The sequence below is a fragment of the Rhinolophus hipposideros genome, assembly GCF_964194185.1.
Source record: "Rhinolophus hipposideros genome assembly, chromosome: 1".
In the NCBI taxonomy this organism is placed as follows: Eukaryota; Metazoa; Chordata; class Mammalia; order Chiroptera; family Rhinolophidae; genus Rhinolophus; species Rhinolophus hipposideros.
This window is the reverse complement of record NC_138047.1, coordinates 11,566,796-11,586,779: the sequence shown is the minus strand read 5'-3', so window position 1 is coordinate 11,586,779 and position 19,984 is coordinate 11,566,796. Positions and strand designations below refer to the sequence as shown.

Sequence of the window (19,984 nt, the reverse complement as noted above, 5' to 3'; positions counted from 1 at the left end):
CATGCCTTTCAAGTATTTAGCACAGTGAATAGCACACAGTAAGAACCTGTAAGTTTAAGCTATTATCAGCAGCAGTAGTGATGATAGTTGTGTGACGATTAGAAATAACATCTAGTACAGTACATGGCACACTGGAGATGTTCAGTAAACAGCAGCTACTGTCACCAACATGTGCCCTGTGCCCAGAACTTAGGGGACATGCATGGTGGCCTTTGCCACCTATACCTGGCAGAGAACCTCAGGGTCTAACACAGATGTGGAGACTTAACTGGTTCTCAGAACAGTTCGTCCTGCCCTCATAACTGTAAGTATCTCCTTCAGGCCTTTGGGGAAGGTCTACCTAAGAGGCTAAATTATTGAGATTTAGATGGGGCCACCATGTTGCACACTGTCCGGGGCGCCATTCACGGTGGCTTCTGTGGAGTTAATGCGGGAGCAGATTCACATAGAATAAACTGTGGACAGTACCGTCTGTAGCTGCACAATGTTGCCGTCAGTTTGTAGCCATAGAAATAATCTCGTGAATGCTTATTGAAATACTGTAGGATATCGTCTAGGAAATTGTACAATTAAGGTTATATTTTAGGGATATTCTGTATTAAGTAAGCTTTTTCCAGCTGTCTTAAAGAACTATTCTAGTTTTCTAACGTCGTTTATTGGGGGAAAGCCCTCCAAGTTCCAAATTTACATTCAGGTTGAAATACAACTCAGGTATAATTGGAGCACAGCTGCCCTATAATTTTTCCATTTTTCTTTTCCACCTTTTTAAACTTAATTTCAATTGCATTTTTAAATTCTGGATAACTTGTGTTCTTTGAAAATGAAATATTAGAAATGTAACAGAAGAATTCTTAGTAGGTCCATTTTTTATTACAAATGTAAATGTACTGTATCAGTCAGGGTACTCAAAGGAAAGAACTATTTCAAAGGGTTTAACTGAGAGGGCTATTTACAGAGGTAGAGAGGGCAGCGAAGAACCAAGAATAAATGGTGAGATTCCCACTGACGCACGGCAGCGAGAAACCATTGCCACCGAGGACTGCAGGACAGAAGGAGGGCACAGCACTGCAGAGTTAGGTGAAAGCCAGGGCTCTGGAGGACTGGCTGTCTGTCAGGAGCTGTTGCCATGGGGAGTACAGCTACTGGGAGGGAAAACAAGGGGACAGATACCGTGGCTTCTCTCTTCTCCCTCCCTCCCATCTCCTTCCTGTGCTTCTGATTGGCCAATCCCAGCTGGAAGGCAGAGAGTATGGAGCCCAGATGTTAGTGTGTAGAGCAACGAAATGTGGAGACTAGATCTGAGGTAGCAGAGAACCAGAGCAGACAATTATTTTTTAAAAACGAATTTACCCTTTCTTTTAAGGGAATAAGTGCTTTCCTTCTCTTTTTGCCTCTGCCCATGCTATCCCACTCCAATCTCTGACTATGTTTATTTTTGTATTTTTAGTAATGGTACAATTACAAAATTTGTGGCTTAAATCTTCTTCTGAATGTAGACAATTTTAAAAAAGAAATCTTTAGAAGAAGCTGCTTAATTTCCAGAAGAAAATGAGCATATTAAAGAAGTCAATGCTAGATAATTCTTATAAAAATAAATTAGAACTGTCTCACTGCACTTTTCTCCCGTTACTACAGCTAACTTCAGCAAGCATTGATTGCATTTCCCTCACATGCCCAGCGTTTTACCAGATGCTACAGACAACATCAACAAAGTGACAGATGTGCTGCTCTCTACTGTGGAGGAAGGGACAGTGTTATTTATGGAGCAATTACTCTGTCGGCGCTGTGCTAAGCACTTTATATCTGTTATCTCTTTTAATTTTTACAGTGATGTGACAGGAAATTATTGTCTATCTTATACATGAGGAAACAGAAACTAAGAGAATTGTGATAAATTGCTTAATATCAAGCAGCTAATACATGACTGAGTTGAGATTTGAACGTGTGTCTCTCTGTCTGACTACAAAGTTCATCATTCATCTATCCATCCATCCATCCATCCATCCATCCATCCGACAAATATTTATTGAGTGCCTATTCTGTTCTACTAAGTTCTGGGAACTTAGTAGGCACAGAAGATACAAAACTAAATAAGATGTGATTCCTGCAGTAAAGCAGCTCAGTCTCCTTTAGAGAACCATGTGTGCTTTGTCACAAAGCTTGCTGATTCCTGTTGGTTTCTAATCTCTCAGGAAAGTAGGCAATGGGTTCATCTGCTAAATGTGAGCAGCGGGGTGGCAGACAGAGGGATTGAGGAGACTGCATGTCTTAGAGGAGTGACTCTTAGTGGAAGGAGCCATAATTAAAAATGAAAAAAACACTGTTTCATGAATATTCTATGGGGCCTGATGAATGCAAAGCAGCAGTGTTGGCTTTCTAAGCCTTGCTGAAGATGCAAACATTTCACAGGTGTGGTAAGCTGCACCCTTGTGAGGACTTTGCCACAGTTTCGAGGGTGTTTGAGGCCTTGGCTTCATAGGGTCCAGGGCAGGTGAACACACGAGACAGTCTTCCTGCAAATGGCTGAGTGGGACTCTGAAGAAGTGTTACAGGATACACTATGAGGATTGGGGCCAGAAGCCGAGAAATGCTATTTGATAACTTGCTGAGACCCAGTGTTTGTCCCAGGCCATTCTGACCTGGGAGGCACTAGTCATATATTCATGTATGGGACGCTATGGTCCTCTGTCTTAGCTACAGCTTTGGTGTAGTTATGGCAAGACACAGAATGGGTAATTTTGGCGGTATCTTCTTTTCCTGTTTCTTTAACTCTCCGAATGTTTATCCACTAAAGGTCAGTGTATTTCCTATAGCATCTCCAGGTCCTATCAAATTACAATTCTCAGTAAACGTAAACTGATAGTTAAAGAGAAAACCACCAATTTTGTTTGTCTACATTTATGAGCCAGTTCTCTAATTGTACACTGCCTCTTTTATGTGTTAAAGGTGTGGCCCACAGAGCAATCAATGTAATTTCATCAGAATAAAGCAAACTGAATTATAGGCTGTGCCAGTCTTGGAGAAGTTTTTGTTATTTTGTGGTGAAAAAAGACAAGAACTAAACTTTTAATTTTGCCCTAACCTTGCTCATTTCCAGTGTTAGTGTTCATTGAAATGTTGCTGGTGAGTACAACCAGTCATGGCTGGGGGTGCGGAGAGTATGAATACAACCATCTAAAGCTGTTCCAGTCCTTACTTCAGCATCTGAGCCAATGGACACCCCTTTTGACTCAAAAAGCTTGCCTGCCTTTGCTTCCATGGCTGATCCCCCTGATTCCTGTCGTACCTCTCTGAACTTTTCTTCTCTGACTTACATTCATCCATCCATTTCCAAAATTTGTATTTGTGAAAGATTTGTCCTTGGAGTATTTCCCTTTTCTCTCCTTAATCAATGTCTGTGTGTGTGTGTGTGTGTGTGTGTGTGTGTGTGTATAAACAAACCTTTTTGGTTCCATTTCTCTGGAGAACCCTGACTAATCCCGTGGGCCGAGAGGAGCCCTTGTGCAGCAACAATTTACTATCTCCTGACCCAGTCCTTCTGGTAACACCCAAAGCTTTGCGATGGGGTGGGAGTCTTATACTAACTGAAAGAGGAGTAATATACAAAGATATAAAGACAGCAAGACCTTCGCTTTTGACGGTTAATTCAGTCCCTATAGGAGGAACCCTTCTCTGCCCCAGCCCCAGTCTCGTGAAGTTGGAGATCATGGAGCGAATGATCCAGGGAGGGTGTAGGACCAGCCCCAAGGAGAGGAAGGTGCAAGGGTTTGGATGGAAGGGCGATGCCACAAGACACATGCAAACCCCAAGGCCTCCCACGTGACCGTCATGGTCGTCAGAGCAGAAGCAAAGCAGGAGCAAAAGGGAAAACTGAGACTGTGAACCTGTCAAGCCAGAAGACCATCCTTCCCTGTTTCTGAAGAGAACGTGCCTGATGTTGGAGAGGAAGTGTGATCCATCCCAAGAACTCTCCAGAGCAAAAGGAAGATGAGGAAAGGAGGAGAAGGGGGACCCTGAGGTCTCAGCAGTTATGTTAGGGACCATCCTAAGCCAGAGACTCTCCTTGTTGTGACCCCTGCACCCTAACTGTATTATACCTGAATCTGGGAAATGCTGTTTATACACAGCACCAGAGTCATGGAACTTGAGACTCCTGTGAGGCCAACTCCTCAGACCACTGAGAAAATGGAGCCCCAGAAAGCAGTGTACCGGGGAGGTTAAAGCCGTGGCCTTTGGAGTCAACCAGCCCTGAGCTGAATCCAGTTTAGCCATCAGTTCTGTGGCCTGAGGGGCGATCAGTAGCCCCTCTAAGCCTCAGTTTGCTTGTATGTGAAATGAGGGAACTGCCTGAGTAACTAGGGGCTTATGGCAGGTAAATGAGACAAGAGAGCACTTACGGTCATCTGGTGTGCTTATCTGTATATTATCAATTTATTTCTTTTTCTGTCTGCTCCACTGGCACTTGAACTCCAAGAAATTAGGGGATTTTGACTGCTGTGCTCTTGCTGTATCTCCAGTGCCTACAGCAATGCCTGGTAGTCACTCACAAGTAAGCGTTGAGTGATTCATATAAAGTGCTTAGTGGTGGCTGGGATTTAATGACAATAGTTGTTGAAATAATAATGATAACAACAAGAGAAAGCCAAAATCCAATATCCCAGGGGAAGCCCAGGTTGGCACTCACAGTTGCTCAGATAATTATATTGCCAAGTAGTTTTAACAGTAATAAAAATTCTTACTAACCACCTTACTGAAAAATGTCTTATCTTTTCAGTGGAGAAAAGAATTTTCATGTGTTTTACTACATCTATGCTGGTTTATCTGAAAAGAAGAAATTAGCCCATTACAAATTGCCTGAAAATAAACCTCCCAGGTAACCCAGCAGGTTGTACTTTCATAAATAATACTTTTACTTTACACTTAATTTTATATTTTTACCCTTCCTTTCATATTTATTTTCAGATACCTACAAAATGACAACCTCAGAACAGTACAGGACATGACGAATAATAGTGTCTATAAATCCCAGTATGAATTAATTGAGCAGTGTTTCAAAGTCATAGGTTTTACAATGGAGGTAAGTGTGAAAGACATTTGAACCTCTTTAGGAAGTACCTTTTCGTCATCACTAATGGTAAGAGTTAGCATTTATTGGATGATTAATATATGCCAAACATTGTGCTAAGTACTTTGCATGGATCATCCTTTTAATTACTGAAGCAACCTTATGAAACAACTAGCAGTATAATATTTACTTTCTAAATGAGGAATCAGTGGCCTTGAGATACAATTGAATTTGGTTTAGTTCTTAATCTTTTATTTTACTGTTATTTGCATCTCCTGCGTATGTATAAAATTTTATATAAATGCGTAAACGTGATCATATTACATGTTCTTTTCTAGTGCAGTCTTTTTTTCATAATACTTTTATTAAGATATAATTCATATACCATATAAGTCAGCTCCTTAAAAGTGTACATTTTTATGACTTTTAGTACATTTGCAGAGGTGTTCATCTATCACCATCATTTGGATGTTCTACATGTTTTACCCCAAAAAGGAACAGGCTAGCAAGCAGTCCTCACTCCTACCCCACCTCTGCTTTCTATCATCCTAGATCTGTTTATTCCAGACATTTCACATAGAGTGATGCCATGTTTAATCCTTTGACTGGCTTCTCTCATTTAACATGATGTTCTCAAGGTTCAACCATGTTGTAGCATGTATCAGTACTTCATTGATTGTTGAATAATATTTCATTTTATAGATATACCTGATGTTATTTCTATTCCTCAGCTCATGGACATTTAGGTTGTTTCTATTTTGGGGCTATTATGAATAATGCTGCTATCAATATTCATGTTCAAGCTTTTCTGTGAACACGTTTTCATTGTCTTGGGAATATACTTATGAATGGAATTGCTGGATCATATCTGTAACCGTTTGAGGAATTGCCAGACTATTTTCCAAAGTGGCGGCATCATTTTACATTTTCCTCTGCAGCGTGTGAGGGTTCCAGTTTCTCTACATTCTTGCCAACACTTGTGATTACTTGTGTTTTGATTATAGCCATCCGAGGGTGTGTGAAGTGGCATCTTATTGTGGTTTTGATTTGCATTTCTCTAATGGCATATGGGCTGAACTTATTTTCATGTACTTATTGTTCATTTATAGCTCTTATTTGAAAAACGTCTATTCAGATCTTTTGCCTATTTTTTTATTGGGTTATCTTTATTATTGAGTTGTAAGAAGTCTTTATGTTATAGATACAAGTCCCTTATCAGATATATGATTTGCAAACATTTTCTCCTATTTTTTGTCTTTTTACTTTCTTGATTTTGTCCTTTGAAGCATACAAGATTTTAATTTTTATGATGTCCAATTTATTTATTTTTTTCTTTCATTGCATATGATTTTGGTGTCGTACATAAGAAACCCAAAGTCACGAAGATTCATGCCTAAGTTTACTTTTAAGAGTTGTATAGTTTTAGCTCTTACATTCAGATCTTTGTTCCACTTTGAGCTAATTTTTGTGTCTGGTGTGAGGTAGGAGTCCAGCTTCTTTTGCATGTGGTTATTCAGTTGTATCACAACGATTTGTTGAAGAGACTGTTCTTCCCCATTGATTGGAGTTGGTATCCTTGTCAAAAAATCAATTGACACAAATGTATAGATTTATTTCTGAACTCTCAATTATATTTATCTATGTGTTTGTCTTCATGCCAGTACCACAAAGTTTTGATTACCGTAGCTTTGTAATAAGTTTTGAAATTGGGAAGTATGAGTCTTCCAACATCATTATTTTTCAAGATTGTTTTGGGTCCCTTGAATTTCTATATGAATTTGAGGATCAGCTTTTCAATTTCTAGTGAAGTCTTTTTTAAAAGTTTTTTTTTCAGTTCTTTCATCCCCATCCTACCCTCTTCCATCCCTGTCTGCTCCCTTTCCCTTCCCCCAGCTAATGGATGTTAAAACCCATCACACATAGTCCAGCATTCCGTGTGTAGCTCCCTGCTCATAAAATCCTGCTTGTAGACACCTGTCTCTGTCTCTGTCTCTCTCTCTCTCTCTCTCTTTCACACACACACACACACACACACACACACACACCATATACCACATGCACAAGCACAAATATGTACATGTACATATGTCTGGATGAGTGGCCATTGTTTTATTAATATGGGATTAGATTACACACACTCTTCAATATCTAGTTTTTCTCACTACGCAATATCTTGTGAAAATCCCTTCAAATCACCTAGTATAGTACTAAACAAGTTTTCTTAAAGGCAACACAGTGTCCCATATTGTCGCGTCCTGCACGACAAGAGCTGTGGGAAGCGAGGAGGGTGGCGCAGGGTTAAGAAAGACAGTAGACAAGAATAGAGTGCAAGCAGGGCCAAGGGACTCAAGCCGCAAGGACTGAGTCCCGATTCGGGCCAACACATTTTATTGGTTAACAAATGAGGAAGAAAAGCTTGTTAATCTCAAGATCTGTGAATTACGTGCCTGCTGGCTGTCTTTCCGGAAGTCCCCATTGTGCTCCAGCACGTGCTGTGCCTTCATACACACACACACACACACACACACACACACACACACACACGCTTAACTCCAGGGGATCCATTAAAGGCGAGGGACCGATATTATTCCATCAAGTCTTAGTTTGCTGAGACATCCCCTCAAGGAAGTTTTTCGATATCTCTCCATCGGGCCTCAGTTTACTGAAGCACTCCCTTGTGAAATCCTGGGAAGAGCGCAGGGGAACAAATGGTTAGAACAGCTGTAAGGCAACATCTCCCCCTTTTTGTTTTTGTAATAGGAGAAACACAGACTTGGCAGTTTCCTCATTTATGGCCCGTTGAAGGGCTTGTTGTCCACACCTGAGGACTAAACAAAATAGAATAAGAATAATTAACAGAAATGTAACTGTACCCGCAAGTCCTCCACCTAGGGTTTTCACCCAAGTGAGTGGATTCAAATGAGATAGTTCTTCCGCAGCCATGGAAAGTGTCTCCTCCTGGGAGCAGTGGGAGCGTGGCTTGAGACATCTGATCTATTTCTTGTTGTAACTCAAGAACATCCACAGTAAGGTTGGGAGCATGTCCCCGGAGGTGAGCTCGTACCTCCGACCACGGGGTCCTAGTTTGGTTATAAGAGAAAGGAGTCACACAGTAAGTAGAAACATTCCAATCACATTACAAAGTAATCAAGGTATGGAGATTTTCTAATTGATCTCCAAGAGAAACTACAGCTGTCTCTAAATCAGCTAATCTACCACTAATTTTTTTTTGTCAATTCCAAGTCTTACTAGCATATTCATGCCATTCTCGTGCAAATTGAGTTGTCTGTACAGTCTGATGTACTGCTACTCCAGAGACTGCAGCCACGGTGGCCATTGCTATAATTTCCATAATTCTGCAATCAAGATTCCAATAAATCTTTTAGTCCTACGTAAAATCTTATGAAGAAGTTGTAAAACAACATGAACAGTTGGGGAGCCTTCCCACGCCCTAGGAGCTTGGACGGGTATCCATAAACCCCATCTTTTTTTTAAGATCATAATTTGGTCATGGGAGGGATTATAAATTGAAGAATTAAGGCATGTGAACAAACGACATTGAGGGCATTCAACCACTTTTAAAATTGGATCAATTGTAAACTTCCCTAATAAAAAGACAGAAGGAATTTTAAGACAAACTTGTAAATTGAACATTCATGTTTTTTCAAATTTAAAGGTATATTTTTTGTTTTCATCTTTAGTATAATTTCCTTTCCAGATCTTATCTTGTCCTAGGCTTAAGGCCACTTTCCATAAAGTTTTTTACAATGGACCTTGGATGGGTTTGATCATTCTTAATTGAGGTGGGGCCAGAACCTTCTTCTTCCAAGAGATAGAGATATTAAGTGGTGATTTAATTATTTGTGGAAAGCCTTGACCGAGCAACTGTTCTCTTAATCACTGAGGATCAGAGCATTTTAAGTGAGAACATTCACGGATTGCGATTCCATAAGGGCCCCAATCAACCACAGTGCCATGGGAATTATTAAATAACACCCAATCTAGGCTTCCCCACCATTCCTCCCAATGAATGTGGGAATGTGTATCAATCCAATTATTATTTTGAGAACATGTATGAAGTAGAGGAGGAAAACTGGGAGTGTTTAACTCCTGTGTATGAAATCCTTTACCAGATATCACAAACAAATCCTTGTGTCATTTCCTTCTCCTTTGGTAATTACCCAAGCTTGATCGGAGAGAGGAAGACACGGAGGGATGGGACCAATGCAAACGGTGTATATAAATAGCCTAGAGCTGTATGGTCAGAAAGAGTAAAATTTCGGCCTTGCTCCTCAGGAAATTCCGGACCTCTTTGATCCTCTGGTCCAGGAAACCAAGAACTATCATTAATATAAATGAGAAGAGGATCATTATTTCAAGTTACAGGTGTCAATAATGGAGGATTGGGTAAATAAGCCCAATAAGTAAAATTCTCGGCGACAATGCCAAGTGGGAGGCAACTTACAACAGAAACAACCACCAACATGGACAAAAACATATTGACGTCAGGTTTGAGAACTCCCTTTTCAATCAACCTTTGTCTGACATTAGAGCCAACTTTTTCAGTTGACCCCAAGAGGGAGGTTGGGCACTGGTCATCTGTGCTGTCATCTGTTGAATCACGGTTCAAATGGGGGTTGAGGGCTCTGGATGAGTGATCCAGAAGGATAGGTTGGACATCTCGATTGTTGGAGGCTCCACCATCTCCGTGTACCCTGTGAAAGATTTCAGCCAAGTGTGGTTTCTCCTTCGCTGGCTGCTGCTCATCATATGGTTTAGCACACCAACCAGGTATCCACAAAAGTCGTTCTTCAGGACCTGGAGAAATACAAGCAAAGCCTCATCCCCATGTCCATAAAGTTCCTAGATGCCATTGATTAGTTTGAATGTCTAAATAGGCACACTTTCCAAAGGTTTTGTACTCTGGAGACTATTGAAACATCTCTCAGCTGCAGTGCGTCCAAGGTAAGCCTTGGTATCTGAGCCAGATGAATTCAAAAATTTAAAGTAAACATAGCTCTTGCTAATTGTATCTGTGGGGGGTCCCCTATTTCTCCTCCTTTTTGTTTTTGTAATTGTGTTTTCAACGTGGCATTAGCACGTTCATGTCTTGACCCTGAGGGTTGTAAGGAATACCAGTGGTGTGAGTAATGTGCCATTCAGCACAGAATTTTGTATATGCAGGGCCATTGTCTGTTTTGATTGCTAGAGGAAGCCCCATAATTGAAAAACAGACAAACAAGTGGCATACCACGTGGGCAGGCGCTGTGTCAGTGGTGACATGCACAAAGGATAAACATCCAAAAGAAGGAATATGAGTTACATCCACCTGCCAAAGAGCGTTGGGTACAAGACCTTTAGGGTTTACTCCTTCAGGGCATTCTTGTGGAGCACTAAGAATCTGACAAATTGGACAGATTTCAACAATCTGTCGAGCTTGTTTGTTAGTAATAGGAAACCGAGCGCAAAGACCACCAGCGTTGGTATGGGTCAGAGAATGAAAATGTGTTGCCTCGGTAACATGGGCACTCCCTACTAATGAGTCTGCAATAGCATTACCTTGAGTCATAGGACCAGGTAATGTAGTGTGAGCCTGAATATGGGTGATAAAGAAAGGGTGTTGACGGTTTCTCACAATCTGTTGGAGTTGGGTAAACAAAAGCTGAAGAGATTGATTAGAATTATTGGAGAGAGATGCTGTTTCAATACTTCGTACTTATGAACAACGTAAGCAGAATCAGAAACAATGTTTAAAGCAGGGGTGTCCAAACTGCGGCCCGCGGGCCAACTGCGGCCCGCAATCCATTTTTTATTGCCCTGCAGCAAATTCCAAAAATATATTTAGTTTGCTTAAATAAACCAGGTGAGGTAATACGTACTTCACCTCGAGTGAGTGACCTGGAAGTTTGTGTATTTTACTGCATATGGCCCTTGGTGAAAAACGTTAAAAAAAGTTTGGACACACCTGGTTTAAAGGGTCTGAGAAAGTTTGTAATGCAGTTAAAACTGCTACCAATTTGGCCTTTTGTGCTGAAGTACAATTAGTGTGAATAAGTTGATGACCTTTTTTGCTGACAATTACTGCTTTACCATTATTAGATCCATCTGTAAAAACTGTAAAGCCTTGAGGAATAGGAGCCTGTCTAGGTTTTTTAGGTAAAATCCAGTTAGTTTTCAGGAGAAACTGAAATAACTTATTTTTTAGATAATGATTATTCCAAAACAGTCCCTAATAGCAGTTTGCTAAAATTCAGGATGAATGTTTAAAAGTGTTATTTGTTGTTGTTTAAAGGGAACCACTATTTTATTGGGATCCTGTCCATTTAAATGAAACAACCTGGTGTGGGCTCATGATATGAGTTCTCAGATCAACTCTACATAGCTTGGAAGTGACTTAACAAAGTCGTTAGGCAGAAACCAGGTCGTTTTGTTGAACAGTTTTGTTTTGTTGAACAGTTACCGCATAGGTGAATGTGGAGTAGGGAAAATTAGCATTTGTAAAGGCAAAGAGGGATCGATACGTTGAACTTGAGCGTCCTGAATTTTCTTTTCAACTAATTCTAACTCTTTGTTGGCCCGAGGAGTTAGGGTACAGGGGCTATCCAGTTGAGGGGGCCCCCCCCCCCGCAAAAGACCAAATAAGTTACTGAGAGCATAATTGGGAACACCTAGAATTGGACTTAGCTAATTAATATCTCCCAATAAGTTTTGTAGCTCATTTAAAGTAGAAATTCGATCCCTTCTCATTTGGACTTTCTGGGCTTTGATAGACTGGCAGTCTACAACTGTTCCTACATATTGGACCTGTGTTGTAGTTTGCATTTTATTTGGAGCAATGCAAAGTCCCGCTGAATCAAGTTGGCTTTAAGGAATTCAAAGCATGTCGCTAAAAGCTCTGTAGAGGGTGCAGCACACAGAATATCAACCATATAATGAACAATATAATAATCTGGGAAATTAGTTCTTTCAGGTTGTAATGTTCTGGCTACAAAACGCTGACAAATTGTAGGGCTGTTAAGCATTCCTTGTAGATGCTTCCATGGAAATCTCTTCATAGGTTCCTTCTTATTAATTGAAGGCACAGAAAATGCAAATCGAGGACATTCTTGAGGATACAAAGGGATTGTACAGAAACAATCCTGTAACTATTAAAGGCCAATTGTTTGGAATCATTGAAGGTTGTGGGAGCCCAAGCTGTAAAGCACCCATGGGCTCAATGATAGCATTGATAGTTCGCAGCTCTGTGAGCATTCGCCATTTTCCTGATTTTTTCTTCATAACAAATACAGGAGAATTCCAAGAGCTAGTAGAAGATTCTATATGATCTTGTTCTAATTGAGTCTGTATTAATTCTGTTAGCTCTTTTAATTTTTCCTTAGAGAGGGGCCAGTGTGCTATCCATAGAGGCTTATTGTTTGTCCATGTAAGGGCTACCGGAGTCCGTAGCTGTTCAACAGTGGCAGCTGTAAGGCAACACCATATATGCAGCCATCGAACTTTGGCTGGGAGTATAGCTATTAATGCTTCCAGATCTTTGTCACCATGAGCAAAGCCAAATTTGTCTTTATTTACTAGTGCTTTTATTTTGGTGGGATAGTTCTCTAGTAGTAGGACAGCTGGGTAAAGGGGATATATATATATATAATTTGAATATGAATTGCAAGACTGCCTTCCAACAATTCTGAAACACTGCACATTTCCAGCAGCAATTTATGAGAGTGCCCTCCCCAACCCCATCTCTGCCAGCAAAGTGTTGTAGCTTTTTAAACATTTGTTAGTCTGATGGGTGACAGTAACATCTCATTTCAAATTTGTATGCCCTTGACTAAAAAATAGAGAATATGAACATCTTTCCATTGGTTTTTCGCTTCCTGGGTTTGTTTTTTTATGAATTGTAGGTTTATGTGTGTTGCCCTTTTTATTGAGTTATTTCGATGCTTTACATTGATTTCTAAGTTCTCATTGAATATTGTAGACATTATATTTTTCTATCATTTGTATTATAAATATGTTTCCAGTTGTATGGCTTGTTCATGACTTACTTTTTATCATATCTTTTACAATACAGAAACATACTTTTAATTTTTGTATATTCAAACAAGATTATCTTTTTGTTTATAACACCTGGGTTTCTAACATTGGTTTAAATTTTTTCCCTATCTCTAGATTGTACATGTAGTCTCCTATGTTTTCGTGAAAGTTTTTAAAAAATATGTTTGTCTTTATTCTATTTGAAATTTTTTATATAGTACCAGGTGGGTCCCACTTTTATTTTCCAGTTGTGCTTCATTATCATTATTATAAAATACTATACGTTTTTCCCCACTGGATTGACTTATTATATATTGGAATCTATATAACATGGCATTATATAACATGGAATCTATTTCTGATATCTCTATTTTATCTACTAACTTATGTTTCTATTTCTATACCAATATTCTGTTGACTTGATTAGAGTGGTTTGATATTCTGTTTTTCTAGTAAGGCATCCTACTTAGTAAGGCAAGTCCTGTACTCACTTACTTCTTTTCCATGGTTTTCTTAGCTATTGTGTGGCATTTGTTTGTCCATATATACTTTAAGGTCTATTTATTCAACTCTCAGAACCCCAGCTGGAATTCTGATTAGAATCGTATTAAATATATGTATCAATTTGAGGGTATTGCCATTTTTGTGTTATATCTTCTCATCCAAATCGTGGTACGCCTTTCCATTTCTTTACATGTTGCCTGAGTGTTTAATAATTTATAGTTTTATTCATCTAGCACTTAAGCTTTATTTTTTGTTTCTTTCTATGTTATGGTTTTCGGTGTTACTCTAAGTGAAATATTTCTTCCATTGGTAGACTTTCCTAAATATGTAATGATGTCATCAGCAAAAAGAATAATTTTATACTTTTTTATGTTATGTCAGCCATTTCTTTTTCTTTTGTGTTCTTAGAGCATCTAAGACTTAGAGTCTAAGTCAGTAAGCAATAATGATTTAGATAGCTTGCCTCCCTATCTAGCTTCTGATTTTAAGAGAAATGGTTTTAGTGTTTTGCTCTTATTTCTGATAAAAGCATTTATTACAAATAATTTCCTTTTATTGTTATTTTGCTTAGAGTTTCTATTAGGCATCTGCTGAATTGTATCAAATGTCTTTTCCTTACTCGTGATATAATCTTATTTTTCTGTAGCCATTTGTCCATATCTCTTCTTATGTTGATAGATTTCTTAATATATAAGTATCCTTATATTTCTGGAATAAACCCAGTGTAGTCAAATTGTGTTTCTCTTTTGATAAATATCTGGATTCTATGTCCAAGTGTTTTATTTAGAATTTTTGCACCTATATTCATTAGTGAGATTTATCTATTGTATTAGTTTTCTATCTTAATTAGATTTGAGTATCAAAGTTATGTCAATGAGCTTTATAATCTTTTTTCTTTGGCCTGTAAAAGTTTAAATCAGAGTTAAAATCAGTTCCCAATGTCTCTGAAGATATAAAGGACCTAGACAAATATAGCTAGGTCCTAACCAGACCTACTTTCCAGGGAAGAAACCTAATCATCTGTGCCTTTTATAAGCACCTCACCTGATTCTTATCATTAGAGAAGGTTGGGAACACTGGTTTTTAAAACTTTGAATTAAAATGAGATAAAACTTAGCCATCTGTCCCACTGGTCCTGGGGCCTTTTTGATATTGAGTCTTTAATCACCCTTCTGATTCTTCTATGATAATTCCCTATTCAAATTTTTCTTTTCTTTTTGGGTTGTCTGTATTTTGTCAAGAAATCATCATCAAATCTGATGTCATAGATTGGATTCATAGATTTTCTTATAAGCCTTTTAACTTATTCTCTATCTCTGGCTGTGTTTCCTTTCACATTTTAATCTTATGGTTTTTTTGGCCTTGCTCTTTCATCTTTACTTGATCTCACAAGGGATTTTCAATCTTCAAAACAAAAACAAAACAATAGCTGTTGGATATATTTACCCGTCCTATAATATTTTTTTTTGTTATCTGTATTATTCATTTCATTTTTATTTCCATATGTTTTATTAATTTGGTCATTTGGTTTCTTTTGTTGTTCTTTTTCTTAAAGAATACTGGGTTCCTCTATTTCTTCATTTTCCTTATTTAATAATGAAGGAATTTAAGGCTGTAAATTTACCCATAAGTCATAAAGATTTCATTCTGTGCCATTTTTATAACAAAGTATCTTGTTTAATAGGACTCCTGAAGGCTTTTTAAAAAAGCTTTCAGACTGCTCTTAGCAGTTTACTGTTCGCTGTGTTGATTGGATCCAGTGATAAAGAGTACTTCACTCTGAATGCGAATCAGGCTTTTAGATGAACTCTTTCAGGGAAGTAATGTGCAGTTTGCTGAATTTTAATTCATTTTCATAATTGACACTCCCTCAGCTTTAAGCAGTTAATGTGTCTGTGCAAGTTTCCTGAGATTCTTTGGGTTATCAGATCCAAGAGCTTGAGCTAAAAATACCACCTCATTCTTCTCCGGAAATTTGGAAAATTTATCCACAGTACATAAAATGTAGAGATGCTGATATAAATGCAACTTCACAAAAATCATTTAAATTATGTGCAGTGAAGTTATTGAATCTAATCATTTTGTAGCATGCTTTTAAGGCAAAGTTGACTCCCTTCTAAAATGAAAGGCTGTGAACAATAACCTTTAGTCCATTGATCTATTTTTTACCAGAAAGTAATATTTCTAAAAATGTACATGTTCTTGACATAGAGAAAAGTTTGCAGCTAAGTGAATTTTCTCTAAATATGGAACTATAAGACCTTACTACTAACTTCTACAGTTCTCTTTGAAAGCTTTGGCTCTACCGTGGATGCTCTTGCTGCAGGCCTGTGGGGAGGATATTCTCAAGACCTTGACCCTAGGGAATGAAGTATGATCTCTGCCAATGGGGTGAGGTTGGAAAAGGAGGACAGATATGATGGTGAATGTTTAAATTAAAAAAAAATGTATTACAGTAAAAGACACATTACCATTAATCCCCCTCAAAATATTCCCCCTCGCTTCAAACACACTTAATCCCATCGTTCTTGGCACTTTCTGAAGCGGTTCTGGAAGTCCTCTTCCGTGAGTGTCTTTAGTTGCACTGTTGTGGCTGCCTCAATGTCCTGAATCATTTTGATTTGGGGGAAAAGCCAGAAGTCTCACGGTGCTAGATCCAGTGAATAAGGTGGATGAAGACACACCGTAATGTTTTTATTTGACAGAAATTGCCGTATACCAAAAGCGATATGTGTCATGGAGTGTTGTCATAATGGAGGTTGATTTACGGCACACTTTAATACACGCCTTCTCTCAACCGTAGCTCACAGCTGACTAACTGTACCAAACAAGTTCAAACTTGTCACACACTGTTACTAAGGTTCGATGTGCCGCTTCCTGTATTGAAGGTCCCTGCCTTTCCATTGGATCGCACTCAGTAGCAGCATTCACCATATTTTGTGATCAAAACAGAAAGGCTCCGTGTCACACATTGCAATTCTATCAAATAAAAACATTATGGTGTGTCCTCATCCACCTTATTCACTGGATCTGGCACCGTCCGACTTCTGGCTCTTCCCCAAAGTCAAAATGACCATGACAGGTCAATGTTTTGAGTTGATTCAGGACATTGAGGCAGCGATGACAGCGCAACTAGAGACACTCACAGAAGAGGACTTCCAGAACTGCTTCAGAAAGTGGCAAGAACGATGGGATAAGGGTGTTGGAAGTGAGGGGAGCAGTTTGAGGGGGATTAATGATAATGTGTCTTTTATTGTAATAATTTTGTTTAATTAAACATTCACCATGTTATTTGATCACACCTCGTAAATGGCTTTTCTTTTGACTTGAAATGAGGGCTGTATATACAGGGAATGTTTAGGCAAATCAAGATAATCTTTGTTCATCAGGAAGCATTCACCTAGTAGAGTTAATTTTTTTAGTGTGGCCTTTGTCTATAGCCAAGAGGAATTCAGACTTGATGGGGGAACTCAATGACAAGCCAAGTTTAAATGCATCCTTAGTCAAATATTCTCCTCACAGGAAGTTGAATAACTTTTTTTGTTTAGAAGTGGAGGCTCCAACTGGAGCATTTTCATTTCTAAATGATGCATCCTCTCCATAGATTCATGGGCCCGACCTGGAGCTTTGGGTTTACGACTCCACTGTCCATACCATATTTACTAAAACGCAGTTTGAATCAGGAAACTCTGTGGTTCTCTGATCTCTAGACAGAAAGGAGATGATGGGGGCCCTTCTCTCTGTTGAAGCATTAAACAGCATTTAGGCTGTCAAATGGAACAAAGAATCCATTGCTTGGTAAGATTTATAAAGGTTTGGGGGGAACCTTGCAGACTCTGCTCTTAGCTGTAATGTGTTACTGTGAAGAACTTTTTCCTGGAAAGAGAGATGCCAATATGTGAATCTCATTCCCCTATTCCACCTGAACAAAAGGGGGGGGGCGGAAGCAGCAAAGGGTGGCAGGGTGACTGGATTGATGTATGAAGACAGGAGAAATAACCAGTAGCAGCCTTTGCTGAAGAATTGAGTAAAAAATGATGAGGACTGAAAAGGAGCTGGACAATTGGGAGATTACTAATCTTGTGGACTTTATCGTGAATAGCTCATGCAGAGTCGAGTGGTGTACACCCTTGTATATGCCGTGAGATCTGGGTAGTGGACATCGTATTGTGATGAAAACGTGCTGTTAACCTTACCTTACTACCATTTGGGAGCAAGGTCTGAACTATAACATCTGGAGTCAGAGATGACCCTAATATGTTTCCTAATAAAACAGATGTCTTTTGTTTCTAATGAAATAAATGTGTTTGTAGTTGGTTCAGCTCTGGGAGAGGAAGTCACTGACTCAAAAGGCATGAGTTTCAGCCATATTCCAGGTGACATATGACCACTGCTCAGAGATGTCAGGCAAGCTGTGAGAGACACTCCAGGAGATTCCACGTGTCACCCTGTTCCAGACGTATTCTTGTCCTTATGCTCTAATTCTGATGTGCCAAGCATCATAGGTGACTGCTTGGGCCATTTGCTTTCATTATGGCTCAAAGGACTAAGATCTCGTCCTCCCCTGAGTGTTTCAGCACATTAATCCCAGGTTAACTGCACCAGGAGTGAAAAACAGAATATTTGCTGCTCCAGCTGGCTGGCGTGATACCAATTAGTTCAACCCTAACTCTGCCCCAACCCCAACCCTTTCGTGGGTGTGGCAACTTCCCCCGGGCACATCTTCCTCACTTCCCCAGCCAGAATTCAAACTCAAATCTGCCGCCTCCCCTTCTGCTGTGTCCCTTTCCCTCCGGAGCCTCTCCCTAGCCCTGCCCTCACCCACAGCTTACACCTGTGGAGATGAGTTGATGTAAGTACTGGGGGTATCCAATTTACTTAGAGGTGAAATGAATGAAGGAAAAGGCAGCAGCCATCCTTTCCTCCAATCCTTGGTCATAAGATGGATGTTGCCAGTGGTAGGTGCTCTTTTGGACTGTGATCTGGCTCTGTTGGTGGCCTGGCCTGGGGAAAGTAGGAGAGAGTATTGCATCTCAGTGTGTCGTCCTTCAAGCTGAAGCATTCTGTACACCAAGCAAGCAGCTCCTGCTGACGGGAGCAGCCTCTCTGTGCTTTTCCCTGCTTTTTGTCATCAGAAGAGCTGATCTTCCTACCAGTTCCCTCCTCCAAACATTGCTATCTTAGAAGCAGGGAATCATTTTGAATTGGTTTGTTTACCTCTAAGCCCCAGTCCTCAGAGGCAATCTTCCACTTGTATTTGGCCCAACTCCTTTCTCTTGCTCAGTCCACCAACACTTGGTAACCTTAAATAAAACCAGTCTCGCAGTCAGCATCCCCTGACAAAGAGAATTCACTTATTTAAACCTGTTTATTCCGAACATTAACATACTCTGTTTATCAAACCTCTAAACATATAGATTGAAATAAAGGAAAATAAGGCATCTGTTTCTGGAGCTGAAGCACAATCACTTCTAAATGTTTTGTGAAAACTTTCAGTCTGGTTTGAGGTGACTGTCCTGGGATACAGGGGTCTCCCTTCTAAAAGCAGAGACTCACAGTTCACAGGGCAGACTGAGCCGGGTTGGAGCAGAATTAAGCCAAGTGGATGTTTATTTCCTTTTTATCCCACTCCTAAATTTTTTTATACTATGCCACTGGCTTTCTTAGATGTGTCCTTTTTCAGCAGCTGCTTCAGTTCCATTTTGGAAAGAGGCAACTTTGCACATCAAGTGAAGTAGCATGATTCTCACATTCTCCAAGCGTAGCTTCCTGCCAGCACAGTTTTTGATGACTCTCCACTATAGATTCTCCCTCTTTTTATCCCCTGATTTTTCTCTGATTGGTGTTGGCAGCACCCACCATATATGTGTTTCTAGAGTTTACTATTATTCACTTGTACATTTCTGATTTAGGCACATTGACAGGCAAATCAAAATCAGATATTCTCTAAAAATAACACAAACTGGGAAATGCTAAAATTTTTAAAAACATGTGATTTCCTAAGACATTTTCCTGCCATAGTTTTAAAATAAATGATTAGTAATTTTATAATTCAATTCATTTAGAGGCAATTTTTACCATGTCATAACAGGAATTTTTGTTTGTTTCTCTGCACAAGGTCATATGTCTTAGTTCCAAGATGAAAATGGTTTGGGATTTTTTTTCTGCTTTAATTTTGCTTACATTTCTTACAATAGTCCAAAATCCCAATCTGGTTCATTTTCTGTGGATTATCAGCTATGATTTTAGGTATGATCAAATAATATTTTAAAAGAAATTTATAAGTATTTTAAAGCATCACACAAAGTGTTGAATTTCTGTGATATACTTCATTTTTAAAAATTGTTTCTGGTCAGGGTGGGAGGTGCATATAAGTCCCTTTTG

The 19,984-nt window shown here is 39.3% G+C and overlaps 1 protein-coding gene across 1 annotated transcript in view; it reads left to right on the top strand.

Moving 5' to 3' along the window:
• MYO3A (myosin IIIA) overlaps positions 1 to 19,984 on the top strand; it is a 203,225-nt gene that overhangs the window by 91,678 nt on the left and 91,563 nt on the right. The window contains exons 14-15 of the mRNA XM_081054812.1: positions 4,775 to 4,873; positions 4,963 to 5,077. Of these exons, the coding sequence (XP_080910938.1) occupies positions 4,775 to 4,873; positions 4,963 to 5,077 (214 nt within the window). The remainder of the gene's footprint in view (positions 1 to 4,774; positions 4,874 to 4,962; positions 5,078 to 19,984) is intronic.